General features: G+C 41.7%; 1 protein-coding gene across 8 annotated transcripts in view; it reads left to right on the top strand.

Annotated features, from left to right (window-relative positions):
- Window positions 1-20095, top strand: part of GRIA4 (glutamate ionotropic receptor AMPA type subunit 4) — a 235175-nt gene extending 215080 nt beyond the window's left edge. Inside the window, exons 14-17 of one of the 8 annotated variants that reach the window (XM_054836664.1) lie at window positions 10259-10373; window positions 12620-12754; window positions 14086-14268; window positions 19548-19671. In XM_054836664.1, coding sequence (XP_054692639.1) covers window positions 10259-10373; window positions 12620-12754; window positions 14086-14220 — 385 coding nt within the window. In that variant the 3' untranslated portion in view covers window positions 14221-14268; window positions 19548-19671. Of the gene's footprint in view, window positions 1-3116; window positions 3232-10258; window positions 10374-12619; window positions 12868-14085; window positions 14269-19547 lie in introns of all 8 variants that reach the window. The other 7 variants (XM_054836650.1, XM_054836658.1, XM_054836695.1 and 4 more) reach the window with 7 other exon arrangements.
- Window positions 20096-20506: the final 411 nt, after the last annotated feature.

The following is a 20506-nucleotide window of genomic DNA, read 5'->3' as shown; positions in this document are numbered from 1 at the left end:
TGATATTCCTTGAGATACATTTCATTTTTCATGGGAGCAATCACTCCTGCCTGCATCTGTGGCACTGTCAAAGCAGCTGTTTATGTTGTTGCTACCCAGTATGACAATTAGACATAGCAGCATTAAATTAGACCTTGGTTTGGTTCCTGTTGAAGGGAGAAGGAGTTTTGACTTTGACTTTGTAGACAGCAGTCTCAAGCTATATATCTAAGCCATTTTCAGAATAAGTAATGCTGCTCAGCATCAAAGAAATAGTGTTTCTAGGATCGTCTTTCATCTGTGGCTCAGTCCCAATGTCCTTACAAAGGTAAAATTTACATTTAGTGTACTGGAAATCTGTCTGTAAAGTGGCAAGGCTGGCCACACAGTTACCGTTCTGAATGGGGCAAACAGGCCAAAAGCATAGGCTTTGTAACTAAAAGCTGAGTAGGAAAAATCTAGTAAATGTGACTGGTTCAAAAGCAATTGCTTCCAAGAACAAAAGGGACAAATGAACAATTTCATTCCAGTTTTGCAATTGCTCCTCTCCCTCTGGAGTGTGAACCGTAATTAGAGCACTTATACAAAATCACATTTGTCAGCCTGGCTGCTAAGTTCCCCTTAAAGCTTTTTCCACAAAGAACAGTCTGTTATCCCTCCCACTACAGCCTACAGTTCTTTTTCACTTTCAGAGACAGACAAGCAATTACTTTATCTGTATTGAAAATCTTGTATAAATGTAACTACAGTGAAGCTAGGTAAAGTCAGATCTACCCACAAGCAGTTCCCAAACTTCATGACCAGCCAGCAAAGACCTGTCTCGGTTCCCGCAGGAGCTATATGAAAAGTTGTTACCAGAAGACAGTGAAGGTATGTCCTGAAGCTGACATTTGTCCCACGAATGGACCAGTGTTGTAAGGAACACTCTATAAACTGTGAAATAACTGTAAACTATAAATAATCCATAAACCGTACTTGTCTGCCAGGAACATATCACTCCTAATGAGTGAGAGAAAAATTTCTTCTAAGACCAGAAGGGACCCCCAGAGAACAGCCATCTCTAGAGAGGGTGAATCACAAGTCCCAGTGGCTTCTGGTGCCATAAGACCTGATGGAGCCCTGCCACAAGAGGATCTCTCTTTCCCAACCCTTCTCCGAGTGCTTTGGAGGTGTTGCATCCTCTCATAATTGATGAGGGGAAGATGCCATCGACAGACATAGCTCTTGCCAAATCCCACTCAGCCCTGACAGACAGATCTTGACAGCGTTATACAAATTCAGAGAGAGAAACTCCATCTTTCTCAACCACATATTGTCCCTGAAGAGCGGTAGTTAAGCCACTGGCTGCTCACAGATACTTCTTTCCCTTTGGGGATGAATGGTGCTTCAAGGATGTGATGGCCCTGCTCCACATGCCTCTGCAGATCAGCAAGCAAGCCTGGGCAGACACCCGCCAGAAAGAGTGCACATGTCTGATAGGCATGGATACACTAGGGACCTCTGAATGTGAAAAGAGGAGGAGAAAAGTTTATTATTATGAATTATGAATAAACATTGATGTAGTTGTGTACCATTAGGATATGTGACTGTTCAGGCTGTTGGTAACAAAGATAGGAAGTCGTACACTTAAACAAGTGCAGAGGTTCCTCAGGAGGTGATGAAGGCTACATAAATGCCTTGGCAGATTAGTTATCAACTGATTTTAAAATGTCATTTAGTGACTGTACTTCCTATCATAAATCCAGGTGCCTTACATTTGGGTTTGTATGGTAATCTATGCCATCTACCCTCTGCCATCCAGTCTTAATGCTCACTGAACATCTAAAGGAAGACCTCTGAGCATGCACAGAAGCAACCCCATCCTAGGACCAGCTGTGTCCCTTTCTTACCCGACGTTCAGTGCGGTCCCGGCAGCCTTGAGTTCATACAGGAGCGGCGATTCTCTGCTTTAGCCTTCATGTCGGCCACCCACCTCTGCCTGCACAGATCCAAAGTGTCTCTCAGGTACTTCTCTCACCTGAAAAAAGAGCACTGAACATGAGCTAGAGGACGCTGGGTGTCATGGAGCCCCTTTCAGTCTGTTGTGTCTATGCCACTGTGCTGCTAGTGATGCAGGATTCGTCTTTCATCCAGTGGTAGCATAACATGTATAAACCCTCCAGGGAGAAGTCCTCAGGACATCCCAACTACCTGCTGGTATCTCAGCACCCAGCAAATGGGCTGGGTTTGGTCTTCCCAGCGCTTGAGCTTCTGCTTGGCTGCACTATCCCCAGGTTTCCCCAGAGAGGATGCCCTCACCGCCACCTTCCTCCGCCACGCTGGCGGGGCCCTTCAGACTGGGAGACAGGGTGCTCTCCCAGCGTAGCAGGGCAGTCCCTGGAGCCACGGGACTAAGCTAAACCCTGGGTCTTGCACTTCCGCTAAGCCTTTACTGTGTAGAGGGAGCTGGACTCTTCTAGAGCCTGCATCCCAAATGTACGGATGTGCCTACAGCAGGTGATGGAGCTTCAGCCGGGCAGGACTCCTGGCACCTCTTGGTGCGTCATTTCCTATGGACTGGCTCTAGACAGCATCGTAGCCAGCGTGCAAGCTGTTAGCACTCCTCTTCAGCTGTGCCTCACACTGCCTCTTCCTGGAGCCCGAGTCCACAGCTTGTGAGGGATCACTCTGATGTGCTATACGTCAAAACTGTATGTGACACAGTGACTGGCAGCGTCTAGCGTACGCTGTCTGGGTCTTGTCTCTTTAGAATATGGGAATACATTTTCCCATCTACTTGAAAAATCAGCCTGGGCCCACACTAAACAGATATTCTAAATAGACATTCAAATAAATCTGTGTAAATCATTTATAATTCCAGGCAGGGTTTTATCATCATTTTGCAAAAATTGTTTTGGTTGGTTGATAGAATTTTCTTGTTAAAATCCAAGCCATTCTGAAAATCATTTCTACGCTGGAAACATATTTTTCACATTTGAAAGTAACTATAATTATTTGTGCTGCCAAGGGCTTTGAAATATGGAAATGAGAGGTTTATTTAGTGTGTGGATTGAGCTTATAAACAGCTTAAGTCCTCATTCCTTCTAACATCTTAACAGCTGTGCAGTTTCTTACAAAATATGTTTTATCGTTTCAAGAAATGCTGTTAACCTCGCAGTTTTAAAACTGAATGAACAAGGCCTCTTGGACAAATTGAAAAACAAATGGTGGTACGACAAAGGAGAATGTGGCAGCGGGGGAGGTGACTCCAAGGTTAGCCTCAATGTCACCAAAAGCGGGTAAACAGTATGTAAAGTAATTGGTGCATCTGCTGGGGTTTTACCTGCGACAAAACAGCTTTGCCAGTAGCACAGCACTGCTGGTACCTGCAGCTGAAATCTAGGTGTATGCAATTACTGTCAAAGCAAAAATATTTGCATTTGTTTAAGCATCCCAAGGGGAATTCGTAAACAGTCTCTGGTGGGAGATCTACAACCGGTTTTCAGAAGCTTGCATCTTCTGAAATCGTGATGAGCCTTTTCCAAGCTTGTTCTCATGAACAAGCAGTTTGAAACCTTCAGGAGCCAATACCAGCTCAGATTTATTTTCTGCTATATTGTACTACCCAAAATAATTTTTCAGTGACAGTAAAGGAAGAGGGTGCAAATCAGTGTGACTGCCTCCTAGCAGTAACCTAATGCATGGTCCAGGCTCGGGAACCCACTACTGACACAAACAATACTGCTACAAATTACAATTTTCACATGAGTATCCAAAACAGGAGGGCAAATTTCAGCTAAAATGTCTTCATGCTGACATTTTATGATATCTTACCAGTAAACTGAAATCCATGGTGGTTCCTTAGGCAGAATTTATCAGAATTTATTAGGCAGGAATTTTAGGCTGAGGTGTTGACAGCTTCTTATTGTTCCTGCATTTCCATATCCTGCACATGGCCAGTGCCACCACTGCCTTGCCTCCTCACAGTTTTCTTTTGGGAAACTGCCTTGTACTGAAAAGAAGTGAAAATGTGGAAGTGGAGGACAATTGAAGATATTAAAAATACCCCTTCAGTGCCAGGCAGTATATAATAATATTTATTTATGTGCTTGTGTGTGAACAATATATAAGAGAATGCTGCACAGGTAACTGTGCAGGCACAGAGCTAGTCACATATAGATGATTAAATTTGATTGATTTCTCATACACAGTAGCTTTCTTTGCAGTTGCCTACATATATATTTTCTTACTATTTTCTCTCCTTCTTTAGTCCTCCTGCTCTTTCATGCTGTGTACTGGCCTCAGGGACCATCCTGTTCTGCACTCACCCAGAACGGATGTCCTAATCCTCTTCACTTTGCCTTCGACCCTGCCTCTCTACCTGTTTTTCCCCCACTGTTCCGCTCGCCAGCAGTCACAGTTTCAGAAATGGTCTCTATTTTCTCTTCCCAAGCGCTCAGGCATATTTGACCTAACAGAACTTACCTGCAAGTGGAGCAGACACCAACTTTCTTGTAAGAAAGTGAACCGTAAATCTCCACATTGCTACTATTATATGCTCCACCCAAGCCTGAACTTTTCCATTATTGGGGCAGGGGAGTTCATTTAATTTTTTTAAATGTCACAGGCAGGGAGTCACATCATTAAAATACCTCCATTTTCTTAAAATACACTCCTCACAAACCTGCTGTGGTTGAAAGGTGAGATAAAAGCTAGATAGCAGACTAAGGATGCTTTTAACTTACGTCCCCAGTTACCAGCCACTGGTGCTTTGAGTCACAAAGCAGGGAGAGGGGAGCAGCTCATGGTAGAGGGAAGGGCTTCCCCAGGGAGATGTCTGGAAGTGCTGAAGGAGGAAGCTTGGTGTGATGGAAAGTGACAGAAAAAGGAGGAGGGGATGGAAATAGAAAAGAAAGGCAAGGAGTACAGTCCATGGAGGAACAGGGAGGATCTGTGAATGCAGGAGGGAGGTAGGAACACATTGCCAATGGAAATGAAAAATAGGTGATGCAGGCAGTTCAGGGTGCGGTAGAAAATATGATGGGTCAGGCAGTGTTAGCAAAGGACGGGGAACATGATGGAGCTCAACCTGTGGTCCTGTGTGTATATACAGCCTGCCAGGAGCATTCATCTTACCTCAGGCCTGTTTCGTGCCTCACGCTTTCCCGGGCACAGCGGAGTGAGTAGGCAGTACCTGTGCATAAGCACCGTACATGGAGAGAGCAAGCCCAGTGCTCCTGGGAAGCCCCAGGTCTGCCATACGCCCACACTGCCCATGTTCAGTAGGACCAGGCGCATCGTGGAGATGAGCGGGCATTACCATATTTCTCAAATTCTGCATTGCAGCAGCATCTGGTCTTGTTTTTTAAACTACAGCTACTCTGAGTCCCCAAGGTATGAGTTAGCCATTTATCATCTACAAAATCCATTTCCTTGTTCAGGAAATGTCTTGTAGGGTCTGATCAATTAAACTCAATAAGACCCTTTCTATTGAATTGATGGAGCTCTAAATATTTAAATTTTATATGCTAGCAAGTGATCATTAGTGGAATAACCCGGACACCAATGCACTGTTGTTGTAAACCTGACAGCTACCAACAAGTCCTGAACTAAGCTCTTAAGCTTCTCTAGCTGATACTCCTTTCCATTGTATGAATTTAAAAACAACAAACCCTGAGATTTGTTAGCAGCTCCAGTCCAAATTACAGGACTTCCTACTGTCATGAGAATAAGAACATCTCTCTTCTCCTGAAAGAAATACGGCACCTGAGACTTAACTGATAACTATGCTGTTACTACTTGAGATTCACTAGTCAGAATATGAGAGCCTAGACCCAGAATAACCCTTCATGATAGTACAGAGGACCATAGACATTGAGGAGTTTCATGAGAGCTCAGCAGTTCTCCATAGGTTTGTGTTGCTCTATAAAACAAGATTCCTCTTACCTCCATTCTGTGCTCATAAAAGGTCATCTCTGTCCACCCCATTTATTGTTCCCTTTAAGGAACAATCTTCCAAAATTCAGAAAGATGGTTCAGAGAGTTGCCCTGTGTGAACCACCCGTGGTTTGGTGGTTCAGAGAGTTGTCCTGTGTGAACCACCCATGGTTTGGTGGCTTCAGTAACTAAGTCGTGTTTTAAGATAAAAGTGAGGTTCCCAAGTCATTTGAGTGCTTTTGAAGGTATTACCTCAGATCTTAATTGTATGCCATCATCAGTTCATGTGATGCATGGGAAGGTATTAAAACACAGTTTCTGCCACTCTGCTCCATTGTTTTTACAAAAGCGTGAGTGGAAGGAAGCTGTGCTGATGGAGCTCTCCTCTGGTCTCTGCTGGCAGCCCTCAGGAGAACACAGTGGCCCTTGGTTTTCATTCAGCAGATGAGACTGACCTTACACTTAATTAATGGCCAGCCATGAGTGGGTAATGAAAATGTTCCTAAAATGTACTCGTGATTACATTTTTAAAATCCCTGTCTACCAAAATTCTGTATTGTTTTCAGAATTGCTTGGTATTGTAATTTAAGTGCTATAATTGCGCATTTGTTGTCCTGAACACAACCAACTCAGAACTTCATTAATGCCGTTTTAAGGCACTGTGATTTTGCTGATGTTGCTGGCACAAGATCCGGCCTGAGGCTCTTAAAAACCAGCCCTTCCAACAGCAAGTGATTGATGACAGGAGAGGAGGAAATGAGTGAGAAGCCGAGAAGGGAGGTAGAAAGGACGAGAACATGATGAAAAGGTGGGAAACCAGTGTCCCTGTGCCCAGGTCAGGCTGCACCACCACTGACTTCAGCACATGGGGAAGAGCAGGGTCTCCCGTGCTGACACACAGTAGTTTTGCACCGTGGCTACATGGGACACATCCATATATAAAGGTAAATTATTATTTTTCATGTATTAAAGGCAGATGGATCCTGTTTATATATAACAAGGGAGATTCTCAGCAGCTGTACATTGGAAAAACTACACTGATTTTCACAAACTCTGCCAGTTTACTCTAGTTGAAGATTTAGTCCAAAATTAGTAATTCAGGAATCACTAAACAACTTAAAAAAAAAATCTATAGTAATTTTCCATTGTAATATTTAGTATACAAGACTGAACTTGATGGGGTATTTAATTCTAAATGCCGGATTTATCCTCTATGTATGACTTAACTGCATTGCTCTTGCTCATGTACAGCAGATAATACTGACTTTTAATTCCTGCCCCCTTTAATGTCAGTGGGACTATTCACCAACCGATTGTGTAAGCAGTGTAGTAACAAGTTGTAGTATCTGTGACTGGCACAGTCAAAACGATGCTTATTTGGAGAGGATATTTTCAAAGAAAGGAAAGACTCCTAGATATGCAACTTGCCCTGAAAGCCAAGGGGATTTGGGCATTCACCTCCCATGGGAGCTGTTGAAAATCTCCTATTGAAGTGAAAAACCAAACAAAACAAAGTCTAAAATACATGAAAAGTCACTACACTTGCAACCACTTCCTGTGACTGCAAACAGGTATATATGTTGCTATTCTGATAAGCGTAAGCAAAAATGTTCCTTTTCCACTCTGCAGCCCCTCAGTCTGGGCTTCTCCTGTGGGACTGTGTACATTTCCCATCACAGCTGGCTGATTTAAAGTGGGACAAAAACCCTCGTCTGAAAGCATAAAATATGTTTAAATTTAGTTCAGGGTGCTAGGACTGTCTGAGGGGAGGAGATGTAACGGACAATAGCAGAGAGGAGAAACAAGGGCCTGGCCTCGGACACATCCCTGGCTATATTTCAGTGAAAACTGGGAATTGTCTCAGCTCTGCTGGCCATTGCCATTGTGTTCAGTTATACGTTGAGGACAGCATGGCAATTTTAAACGTGAAATTGGTTGCTTTTCCCATAGGAAAACCGGAGAGCTTCCTCACAGAGACAATGCAGGAAGGATAACATTAAAAGAACTACAGCTGCAAGTAAGAAAAAAATCCCTGCCTGTATCAGCCTTGATATATCTAAACTGTTAGTGCTGAAAAACAAGCAAAGAACTGGGACACATCTGTTTTCTGACTTGTCCCAGCTTGCTGCTGGTCTTGATAGTTCATATAGAGTCCTAATTATCACTTTAATCAGTGTAATCTGCATCATCTCCCCAGGCTTCTGATTTTCCACGTGAGAACCATACCTGGATGTCCCTTGTCTGTGTCATAGCCAGCCCTGTTACACTGCTGGGATTTGGGAGCACCAAAATGTGGCTCAATGCCAATGCATGACATGTTACAGATGATGGCTATCCAAATAATATTAATTATTTTGCACTTGTACTAGAAGCAAACAGAGGATCATATTGACAGGCAACTTGCCAGCATCCCAAACTGCTACCCACTCATTTCACAGCTGTGGGACTCTCATATTTCACTATCAACTTGCACAACCTGCTGCCAGGAAGCCCGAAGACAAAATTTAAGTTTGAATACTGAAAAAGATCAAGAAATAGGCGCTTTCTGGTTTAGAAGCAGAGTGTTCCATATGAATTAAATGTGTGGGATTTGGAAAGTGGATGAAGCATTTCCTCTGCTGAAAGGGATCAATTGAGAGTACCTGGGAATCCTCTCACCCAGCTGTGGCTGTCAAAAACTGTCATTTCACCAAGGCTTCCTCGGTAGTAAATGAGGAGAGACGGGCAACGGGCATCTTGACAGCATGCTCCATCCTTGGTTAAAACTGGTGTCTAAGCCCACCTTGTGGTGGTACCAATCTTTTTCCCTTAACTGCAGGGACGCCTAGACAGGCAGCCCAAGCTTGGGGCATAACTTACGGGTGGAAAAATTGAGGTGAATATCCCCCTTTATGTATATATGTACAGAGACTAATCAGGATGTATGAAAAGACAGGATCCCCAAAGCAAAGAGTAGCATACGAGGCTCAGGAGCTGTTATTTGTGTATTAAATATATATACACAGACATGTACAAATATGTTCACACATAAGCATTTTGGGACTTCCACTTAAACCAGTTACAGAGTGTAACTACAAACCCCTTTTCTCTTTCATAGTAACTATTTTAATAGGTTCAGTTAACACTATACTAATTGATGTTTGCACTGGCTTATTTACTTATTTATTAAGCTTTTAATTAATGAGTTACCATTTTAGCAATGTATGGATTATGGTGTATTATGAGAGATTAATTTTCCCATAGAAATCCACTGGCACACACAGGATCAGTTCCTATGTTGTAGAACATCACCAGAATGCAATCTGTCACATGCCATTTCTGTTTATCTACCTCCTTCTCTGAAATATATTGTATTTTCATCCACACCTGCACGTAAATAGATATCTATATGCCTGCCACATTAAGAATTGGACAGTCAATGACTCGAAGCGGACATAAAATACGTCTGTTAATCATTTCATTGGTTTTCAGAAAATAAACTGGTACAACTGCATGAAGTGGGGCATTACCATAATACTCTGAGAATACTCACTGAGTTTAAGTCACTTCAGTGTAAAACCACAGTGGTTCATGACTTTGAGACATCAGATTAGGTTTCATCTCAATATTAAACTCCATTGCGTCACCCACAGCAAATCCCACAAGTAAGATATTCCGAGTGGTAATTTATCATCAGCCTGGGACCCCTGAAAGACTTATTTGAATAAGTGAGATTTAAGGAAAAACTTTGAATTTGAAAATAATGCTGAAACAGGAAAGGAAAATGAAAGATTGACTGTCCGGTTCTTCTTAGCTGAGGACAAAGGCATCGCAGCTCTCCCCCCGAGCTCTCTGCACGCAGATCTCCTGATGCCCGCGGCGCTCTGCACGGGGTGCACAGGTCTGTGCCAGGGGGTTGTGGGCAGCAAACTGCACGAAGCAGCTCCTTTCTCTTGCCACGATAATTTTGAGGGCAGTAAATGAAATAGCTATAGCCAAGTTATATTTTGGTTTGTATGCTTACAAGCCAAAAATAGATTGAAAGCAAGGAACACAAATGAATATGTTTCGTAAGTCGTATATCCAGTTGTATTATGTATGTCTCTGAAGAGTATGTTGTTAATATGTCTAAGCCAATAGTTTTGGGTTCACAGTAATTGCATACTATTTATTTACAAATCTTCCCCAGCAGTATGTGCCTGTTACCTAAAGCGATGGAGCAGGTCCCGGTCGTATGTCTGTCTCTAAACCTGGGCCAACAGTACATGACATAGCACCCACTGTGGCCTCTGCTCTGTCACTTTGCAATGCGATTCTATGTAGTTTTACTTGAATAACATAAAATAACATATATAATGTTATTTATGTTATTTTCCACGTGAAGAACTCCTGTAAACCTTGCCGTTTTGAAACTCAGTGAGGCAGGCGTCTTAGACAAGCTGAAAAACAAATGGTGGTACGATAAAGGTGAATGTGGACCCAAGGACTCTGGAAGTAAGGTCAGTCGCTGCAGTTCGGGACCTACTATCGTGTTCACAAAGCAGTAAAGGAAGTAATAAGCAAAATGACTTAGAAGTAAATTAAGCAGCTGTAGACACAGAACGAATCAGCTTTCCCCCATCTTGACGGGGCTACCACTTTAATTTAAAGAAGCACTATTGCTTTTTTAATGTCTTCAGTAATACAAATCACCAAACATTGTCCTACCTATTCAGGGCATCTGTTGAAAAGTTACAAGGCAGTTTTTTGGGTTTGGGGGAGGCAGGTTGGGTTAGACGTTTCCTTCCTGCCTAGAAGGGGTGGGCTTTCCTTGCTGACTACTTAGGAAATGTCCATTCGTGCCTTCTCCTTTTGGAGCCGGCCTCCCTCGGCGGTTTTCTGAAAAGGGGCAATGCTAGCGGGAAGGGTTGCCTTTCATCACTGCTCAGCGTGGCCGTGCCTGGCTCCCTCTGGGAAGGTCCCTGACTCCTTGAGGAGCCAAGACTTAACTTGAGCTTTGAAGTGGAAATCTTTGATGATTAATAGCTTTTTACAGCTTCCAGTGTTTCCCCTAGTCCACTCCCAAAGAGTAATCCTGACAGCCCCAGGGAGTGGAGCCTTCTCTACTTCCCTCCGTTTGGGGACGACCACAGAGCGGGTGTTTTCTGATGGCTGGGAAGCACGGCAGCCAGCGCCAGCCCTGTGTCCGGGGACCCTGAAGCTTCTTCACGGTGCCTGTCTCTGTGCCAGCCTGCGCTGTCGGGGCCGGAGGGAACGCATGACGCGCAGCAACCGCTCGCTGCCTGCGTGCCCCCAGAGCTGCCCGGCTTTACTGCCGGTAAAGTTAACCTGCCAAACAAACTTCCAGCACGTTCGCTTCTTCTGGCAAGTGCTTTGGAGAAAGGAGTGAAAAGCAGTTAAGAGGATGGCAGGGGACCTGTAAATGACCGCTGAGGAAGCCTCAACCCGCCACGTACGTTTGGTCAGGTCTTGCTCAGCCCTGCCTCCTCCTCGTTTGCCAGCGCCGTCTTAGCCATTGCCACCAGAGGAGCACGGCCACCCCCAAGGTACTCAGTCCTCTTAGCCAGCTAAAAAGAGACAGAAGATCCCGGCTGTAAGCCCCAAACACCTCGGTACCTCCATGGGAATTGTTACTGTGCTAATCTACCGATTACACAACAAATAGTGCCTCTTTAAATTAAACATCTAAATGTTTTGCATTCTTCATAAGTTAAAATTTCATAGAGATTACAATCGGAAGTTAAGTACTCTCCTTACTTTAGGTAAAAATTATATAGTCTGCATAAGAATAAAGCTTTATTAAGTATCTTAAGGCGCATGATGTAGTATATGGAAGTCAATCCTGAGAGAGTTCCTTGAGAACTGTGCAGAAATGCACATGGATTTCAAATGAAAAAATATGATAACATAACTAAGCAGTGAAGTATAGAGAATTGTAGAATAGTTATTTACTACAGTACGTCCAAGAAGGTGATTGTTTATAAAATGATGTATATTTAATAATTTGCTAAAGTTCTCACTGTTGTGTAAATTATGAATAATGTGTAAGATTTCATAAATTGCTATTTAAAATTATACTATTACTGAGCCTTAGTAGTCCATGGGCATGTTCCAGAGCTGTATCTATAATAAAATAGAAACAAAATACAATAATCGGTAAGAGGCAATATATCACGATGTGTATGGTACAGTGTGCACTTTCAAAGGAAGTGTTTGTTCAAAGAAGTAACTTAAGCCTCACATGTTATTTTCACCTGTCATTTAAGTATCAGAAACTCAGTCTGGATCTTTTAAATTAACAGCAATGCCTACCACAAGTACAATTACTGTTTTTGTAAAGATCAAGCAGAGTCTTGTCTGATGTAAATGGATTTCTGGATTTCAAAGCTTTTAAAGAGCTTTACGTACATGTAGTTTTGTATCAGCGCTAAACTGTCCCCTAAAGAGAGCTAGACACGTCATTGTTTAATTCTCCACTTAGTGGAAGTAATGGTTTGCCATAAGCAAGCAATGATATCCTGATATGTTGGCAATATGCTTATATTTTTTATGCCGACCAGGAAAATTAGGCACTTAAAATACATTGTATAGATCCAGATAGGTCAAATGTTGTGAGAAGTATGTAAGTGACTGTCATTTAGTTTCAGCTAAACGTTATTTATTTCTATTTCCAATGTTTTAACGTGTAGCTTGTGCTCCTGGGGTCTGGTTTCCGGGGTTAACTGTGTCGCTTCTGTTTCCCCAGGACAAGACGAGTGCCTTGAGTCTCAGCAACGTTGCTGGAGTCTTCTACATTCTGGTTGGAGGCTTGGGCTTGGCAATGCTGGTGGCTTTGATAGAGTTCTGTTACAAGTCCAGGGCAGAGGCGAAACGAATGAAGGTGGCAAAGAGTGCACAGACTTTTAACCCAACTTCCTCGCAGAATACCCAGAATTTAGCAACTTATAGAGAAGGTTACAACGTATATGGAACCGAAAGTATTAAAATTTAGGGGTAGGACTTAGGGCCTACTACAGTGAGTGGGTGATGCATCTTGTAACGCAGTGTTGTGAAATGTCTGTCTAGTGGTGCTTGCTTCTGAACAGAGCTTTATATTTTGAAAAACTTCAGTGCAAAGTGGTTCAGTTTTTCTGGCTGCAGATGTACAGTATACTATTCTATGTTGCTAATAGACATCTGCATTGCAAGGAATTTTTAACATAAAAAATACATTTTTAACAACTCAATGTTGTTGATTCAGTTGGGAGATGAAAACTATTTGAAATCATAAAATATATGTTCAGAGGGCCAGTGTTTAATTACTTGATTGGCCAGTCTACTTTCCTAAAGGTTTGCACTCTACTAGTGATAAATTGCTGTAAGCCTTTATTATTTGATGTTGGCCCTAACTGGGACTTTGTTACAATCAAGATTTAGGATAGGCAACATCACTGAACCATAGTTAACCTGACGGAAGACAAGGCACTGTTACAAGAAGTCTAAATGTTGTTTTCCCTTCTGTCCCTCCTCCCCACCTATTCCTTCACCCTCCCTTTGATACGTGTTTTATGCTAATTGTGTGGCATTTTTTTCACAATATCCCACGTCAGGTCAACCTTTGCCCACTATAATAACCACAAAAAGTCACTAACCAGTGAACAGACCTTGATTATCATCCTCAGCTTTCAGTAACGCACCCCCTTATCTAGCTCGGGAGTAGTGTATTCTAGATGTTCACGCAGTGATGTCGGAGCCTGAACCGCTGATGTTGCTGAGCTGCATCCTGCGTAGCTCCCCTGAGTAGACATGCAGGGATGGTTTAGCAATGCACTTGTTCTCATCCGTGCAGTATCTTTCCAACTAATCATTAGTCAAATCAACACTCTGACCTTTGGAAATGGCACGTAGCAGCAAATTATGCTTCTAAATATAACTTTTACATAGCTCCCAAGCTCTACTGGCTGCTTTATAAGTGAAGGTGCAGCTAGGATCCTGCCCTTTCGTGCTACCTAGAGCTCCCTTGCCCTTGCAAATAGCAAGCCACACATCTCCTCTGTTAACTAAAAGCTTGAGCTTTCCTGAAATCACTGAGCCATCCCTTCAGTGGAAGTAAGAAACAAAAATTTAGGGAAAGTAGATGAAGAATATAATTTTTATGTTGCCACCTAGAAAAAAATTTTGGAGGAAACAACTGGAGATACAATTATTATTTTTTATTTATTATTTATATAGCGCTGGAGTACCCGGCGCTGTACAATAGGTGAAGTGTGCCAAACACATAACAGGTCCCTGTCCCGAGGAGCTTACAGTCTAAAGGCACAGCCGGTACAATACCGAACCATACAGTACAGAGCAAACACAGAGTGAGCAGAGAATGGTGTTTGAGCATGATAGCTGGAGCGCTGCAAGGAATAGGTGGGTTCTCGGGGGGCGAGGGAGGGGGCTTGGCGTACGCTGGCTGGGAAACTATCCCAAACATATTGTCGCTGTGTACTTTTCTTTTGTTCCCTGTTGTAGAAGTCATGACACTGGGTGTATTTGAATTGTAACAGAGCTGCCTAATTTCCCCATGTAAAAAAAAAGAAAAAAAAAAGTCTTAGCTGTGCACTTTGTTCACTAGTGAAAATGTGAGGCACAGTAGGTGTCAGGGGGACTCCAAAAGTTTAGGCCAGTGTTCATTACTGTGAACCAGGAATCAGGACTTCCAGGTACTAATATTAATCTCCCAAGTTCACTGCCTGCTGTCAGTAATAAGGTTCTTATAAAGAAATAATCCTGCACAAGTAATTGCGGAAAATGCAAATGAGATCTTTTTCCTTTCAATTCTTTGGTGATGTGCCCACAACTGAGGGTGTCCCCAAGCTGGTATAAAAGTAAGAGTCCCAGAAAACATATTCCTTACCAAATTTACAGGGTGCGATGCACCCAAAACATAGTCTTAAAGAAAGCAAACAAAACCGCAAAGCTTTAATTCAAAATCTGACCTGACCCAAACTGGCTTAGCATGCTAACCATGGCATGACTTGACCATCCCCTGAGTTCCCACCCAGCTCTGTGATTCCAGTGCAACAAACACTATCATGGTACTTGCAGAATTTATTTTAGCCTTACTGTTTTCTTGAAATAAAAATCAGTGCTAACTGATTTTTATTTTTAAGGAAATATGGTAAGTACCTTTGTCTAAAGTTTGGATTTTAGTGGGACTTGTTGCAACACAGAGATGAATTCTTATAGTAAAAAGTATATTAAAAATGCCCACATTGCATTTTATTTTATTGAAAATTCATGTTTGGGTCAGGCAAAACTTCTGATAATCTCTTAAAAACATTTTAGGGTGCAGACAGTTAAAAATTAACAAAAAAAAAGATAACTAGGATTTTGAGCAAATATTTGTAGATGTCTGAAATTCTTCGTTCTACTTATTTGTTGTAATGCTTATCTGAGAAATTTCAGCATGTGAACTTCTTATAAAAACACTTATGCTTGTATGTGGAAGACTGCCATGGTCGAGTCATGCTCTCCCGGCAGCACTTGGGCACCGCTGGCGCGGCAGGCAGTGAGGGGTTACCTCTGGGCCATGCTCTGCACAGGGTGACCATGCGTCTGTTCACACATGTGCTGGTCATAAACCCCTGCTAGCTGGCAGCAGTACGCAGCCCACAATGCTGGTTACACGTATTTCTGCAGAAATACGTCTGTCTTACGCATTTTGAAACCTTCGACAGGTTTAGTTATCCAAGGAGTAAAGGGATCGTGTTGGGACTAAAACTTGCTAATATGGAAAGATGCTTGGCAGTTCTAACCCACATCAGTAACCAACACGCTGACTTTTTAAGCTAACATCCAATAGTTTTAATACTATAGGTTTAAAACTAATATAAAATAGCTTAAATAACCCGCTTGACAATCAATATTCATTACCATGTTTTTTCTTTTAGTTTAATCCAGTCAAAAATGAGTTGCCTCAGGGAAATTCACCTGCCTGTGAGGCAAAAGAAAATGAAAATGTAGGGCTAGTCTGTATGCATGGACTAGTCTATATGATAAAGGATGGGTCTGTACGTGTGGGATAAAGACATTCAGAAGGGATGACAGGCTATTGCATCTGCCGAAGGCAGGGAAGGAAGTGTGCTGTAAGGAGGGGACAATCCCTTCCTCTTCCCCTGGGTGGCAGTTTTCAATTTCTGTGTATCACCAGTAAGCCCTTGGTACACTAGTTGAGCTGATGCCCTGAGAACAGTGCGGAGCCTAGCAGCCTCCTCTCCAGCTGCTCTAGGGAAAAGCCCAGCTGAGTTCCTCACCCCGAGCCCAGAGGCTTTTGAAGGGACGGTCCCCGTATCCAGCCAGCCACCACCACCGCCTCTCCACGGCCACTCTCAGTGGGCCATGGAGCTCATGAGCCAGCTCCCAGCTCAGCTGCCTTCTCTTGCTCTCCCATCCTATGCTGTTGTTTATGAAATTAATTACAAAATTACAAAAAGTAATGAAAAAACCATGAAAATAATTACAAAAAAGGTGAAGTGCTACAGGATGGCTCAGTAAATGTGTAATGCACTTATTTTGACTCCTATAGTTCCAATTTCATATTCAAGATAGGAAAATTCATTAAAAGTTCCTCTTAAATATTTTTGCCAAGGACACCTTTGTGTGACCCAGGTACTAGAGGAGCCTGAACAACAAAAGAACCCACACAGGCTAGGATATTTGTATGATATAGACTGAGGATATCAGTTTCCTCAATTCCCATTTCCCAATAGGAACAGGGCAGTCAGTGTTTTCAAATGATTAATCCCACAACTAATTTATTCAAAACTAATGACAAATTTGAAAATTCATTTTTGCTATTAACTGCATATACTTACCACACAGAGACTTCAACAATTTGGGTATTATTCACAGTAAATACTAAGACTTTTCCCTCTCATCCCAGCCTCTCCAGAAACTTTTTGCAGCCAGGCCATAAAGCTGAAATTGTAACAGCACAGTTAAGCAGAGTATTATCCTGGCTGATTACCTATAGCGCAGTTTAAAATACAACACAAAAGCTTACCTGGTTACTTGGCTTTATGGCACCTTCCCGAGTTTGACCTGCTCCTCGTGGCTTTGTTAACTGTCTGGGTTGTTTCCGTGCTGTGTTGCTGAGTTGTTAATCTCCACCATGAGAAGACAGGAGTTGTTTTATTGCAGCTTTTTCTGTTATTCTGTGGAAGGCTGCTGAGAAATTGTTCGTTATTCTGATTTGATTTTTTTTTTTGATGGATCCATTTTTACTGTCTTTCTGTCCTGAGTGTGTTGTCAATGGCCAGAAAGTTATATAGACTGAGCTGCAAAACCAGTTATGCACAACTCATATATCCCGTATAAATCTGAGCTCTCTCTCAGATTTCCCAGTGGCAAACCCTGAATGGCCATGAACAGAGAGCTGATCAAAGTGATGGAGAGATGCTGGTACATCATGACAACTTTCTGGGAAATCTAGCGTATCTGGAGTAAGCTGACCGTTTTCCACCCAAGTTTGCATTTGAATCTGGTTTGGACGCTCATCCCTCCCCAAAACTCCTGGCTAAAGCATCTTTGTTTTTTCTTGCCATTGACCAAAACATGTTCTGTGCATTTCTGCAGGCAGTTATCAGTCCTCGACATCCATTTGCAATGGGACTCTGGACACGCACTGAGTGGAGCTCCACCACATTGCATTGTGTCTGCGCTTTGCGAATGCATAGATTTTTATTTGCTGCTGGGGAGTAGTTGAGGTTTTTGGTACTGTACAGGCCCAGGTCCCCACTCCATCATTACCTCTGTCTCTCTTTTTATATCTAGCTGTTGAATTAGTCCAAGATATGTTTGGTAACAATCCCTGTCACAGAGTACCGTGGCAGCTGGGAAACTTTTCAGAGGGTGGCTTCAGGCATTGCGGTTGATGATTGTCAAAGCCAAGGTTTTTCAGCATAAGGGGAATGTTGTAATGCCCTCTGTAAGCTGAGACCTTTTCCTGAATTCGGCTGCATGACAGGGCTGAGGGCTTTAGGGTAATTGATTTGGAAAGTTGCTTTTATATCCGAGCTCCAGCTGCGCCACAACAGCAGCTGTACTTTGGAGAACTCTTTTTTGAAGGAGCTACTGATAGCAATGCAATATTAGGCTGGTGCGTTTTCATAGAAGTGCACCCAGAAGCAGTGGAAACCTTTGGGAGTTTTAAGGAATCTCCCTCATCCCTATACATACACACTCATATATGTAAAATCAACTTCAGCATATTAAACAGCAGCTCAGGATTTCACTGCTACCTCGGAAGGAGAAACCGGGCTCAGAGGGACAAAGTTTTAAATGCAGAGATCAGTAATAAGGCAAATAAAATGATTTTATGGTGTTTGTCATCCCTTTGCTCCTATGTGAATGCACGCTCCTATCTTTCCAATTGGTATTTCAGATTGCATCCCTGCACACCAATTACATGAGTTAGTTGCACAGACTATAGCTTCTGCCAACTAGAAATCAGATTTCCCCACTAATTAATATCTTAATACGGTATCTTTGAAATCTGTTTCAACATAGCGTAGTTTGGGTGCCTACTGTTCCAGTTGTCCCAGCTTCATTGGTTGACCTTAGACACCTCCCCTAATTTTAGTCATCTGGAAATCATTTAGTCTAAACTAGTCATCTTGGCTTTTTCTATCATCACATGAGAGAGCTCTTTTAGACTAGGTCACTGATTTTTGGATGACTAAAGTTAGATGGCATAACTACAAATGTGCAGGGTTTTTAACAAATCCAATTTTTTGCTTGAGTCAATTAGTCTCTAAACAAGACATTTTGTTCTGATTTACCTGAAAGTAAAGATTTTGAGGTAACAAAAATTTAAACCTTCTGGTGGAAAATTTACACCTAACGTAGAAAACTATAGAAAATTGTATTTTCTCTCACTAAACTACATTTCCTTTGAAAGTTCCCACCTTCTCTAATTGTAGAAAAATATATATATGAAAAGAGATTTGAGGACAGTTCTCAGGTTTACTGATACAACATACGTTCATTGTGAAAAGGAGTAATAATGTCTTTAGATGTGATCCATGGAATTATCACAAAGATACAGCTATTGCAATTTAGAAACAATTTTCAAGGACAGTTCTCAGGTTTACTGATACAACATACGTTCATTGTGAAAAGGAGTAATAATTTCTTTAGATGTGATCCATGGATTTATCACAAAGATACAGTTATTGCAATTTAGAAACAATTTTCAGTAGTTATATTTTATCTTTACATTCCTAGTTGAAAGTCTAAGCCTATAACCAGCTGTGCATGACTTTATTCACAGATGCTAATGATTTCAGGTTCATAAAAGGTCTTGATTCTCATTTCACTGTATATAAATGTAGTTTGAAGCAGTTTAGATGAAGGTATTGCCTATTCTGTTAATTTCTTGATCAAATTTGGATTTTACATTTAAATCAATAATAATTTATTGTAATTAAATTTACCCTCAGAATTACTAGTATTTTTTCCCCTATTAGACTTAAATGCTATGTATTTTATTCATGATGATTACTATTATTATATTTAATGTTAACATGAAAAAATGCAGATGTCTAAAATTAATATTTCGGTGTTTGCTGTGTCCTGCTTTGTTGAAGGACAGAAACATTGTAACACTTTCCTGTTTTCTCTTTTTTTTTTTTTTTCCCCAAACCTAGCTTACCTTTTCTGAAGCCATAAGAAACAAAGCCAGATTATCCATCACAGGGAGTGTGGGAGAAAACGGACGCGTATTGACTCCCGACTGCCCGAAGGCCATGCATACTGGAACTGCAATTAGACAAAGTTCAGGATTGGCTGTAATTGCATCGGACCTACCATAAAAACCAAAAAAATAATTGAGTGCCTTAATCAAACTGTGTTGGTGACTGATGGGAACACAGCACAGACTGTAACGACATGGGAGTGTCATTGATGAACTAGTAATTTGGCTGAGAAAGGGAAGTACGTCCAAATGCGCCAGACATCATCAGCAACAACGTGTGCATGAGCTCAGCTCGGAAACCCAAACTCAGATTTTATATCAGGAAAATTCATAATTTAGTTTTGTTGGGGGGAGGGGGCTGGGAAGGGTGTATTAACAGCAACAAATTTCACTTGAGTGGACTTAAAACTAATAAGACTTGCCAATTTAGCGCATTAAACTGTGAAGAACATGCTCAGAAAGGACAACATTTTGGTCTTTGTCTTGACAAAGAGAGAAAAATAGCTATAGAAGTCAATGAACATGCTAACCTGTGTCTCCAGAACATCAATATATACAATGGAAGAATACTCAGCTGTTCAGCTGTAGAAATGAATCACTAAACTGTGATAAGAAAATAATAAATATGTAAATCCTGTGAAAAATAAAGAAATTATTTACATTTTCTTTGAAAAAAGAGGAATATTGAAACATGCTTGCTTTTTAACTGATGTAAATTCGGTAGAGGACAACACAATTCTTTTTTCTAACCATCTTAGGGAACAATTCATTGCAATAATTGATATAAAATGCCATCACTGTAATAAAATTCAGAGATTTTTTTTTATAAAAGTTGTTGGTCATCCTCTTGTTTGCTGTTACCTTCATTCTGTTCCATCATTCCGTGTTCCACAGATTTGCATCTGTCTAATA

The sequence above is a fragment of the Grus americana genome, chromosome 1, assembly GCF_028858705.1.
Source record: "Grus americana isolate bGruAme1 chromosome 1, bGruAme1.mat, whole genome shotgun sequence".
NCBI classification, from domain to species: domain Eukaryota; kingdom Metazoa; phylum Chordata; class Aves; order Gruiformes; family Gruidae; genus Grus; species Grus americana.
This window is presented reverse-complemented; position numbering and strand designations above follow the sequence as displayed.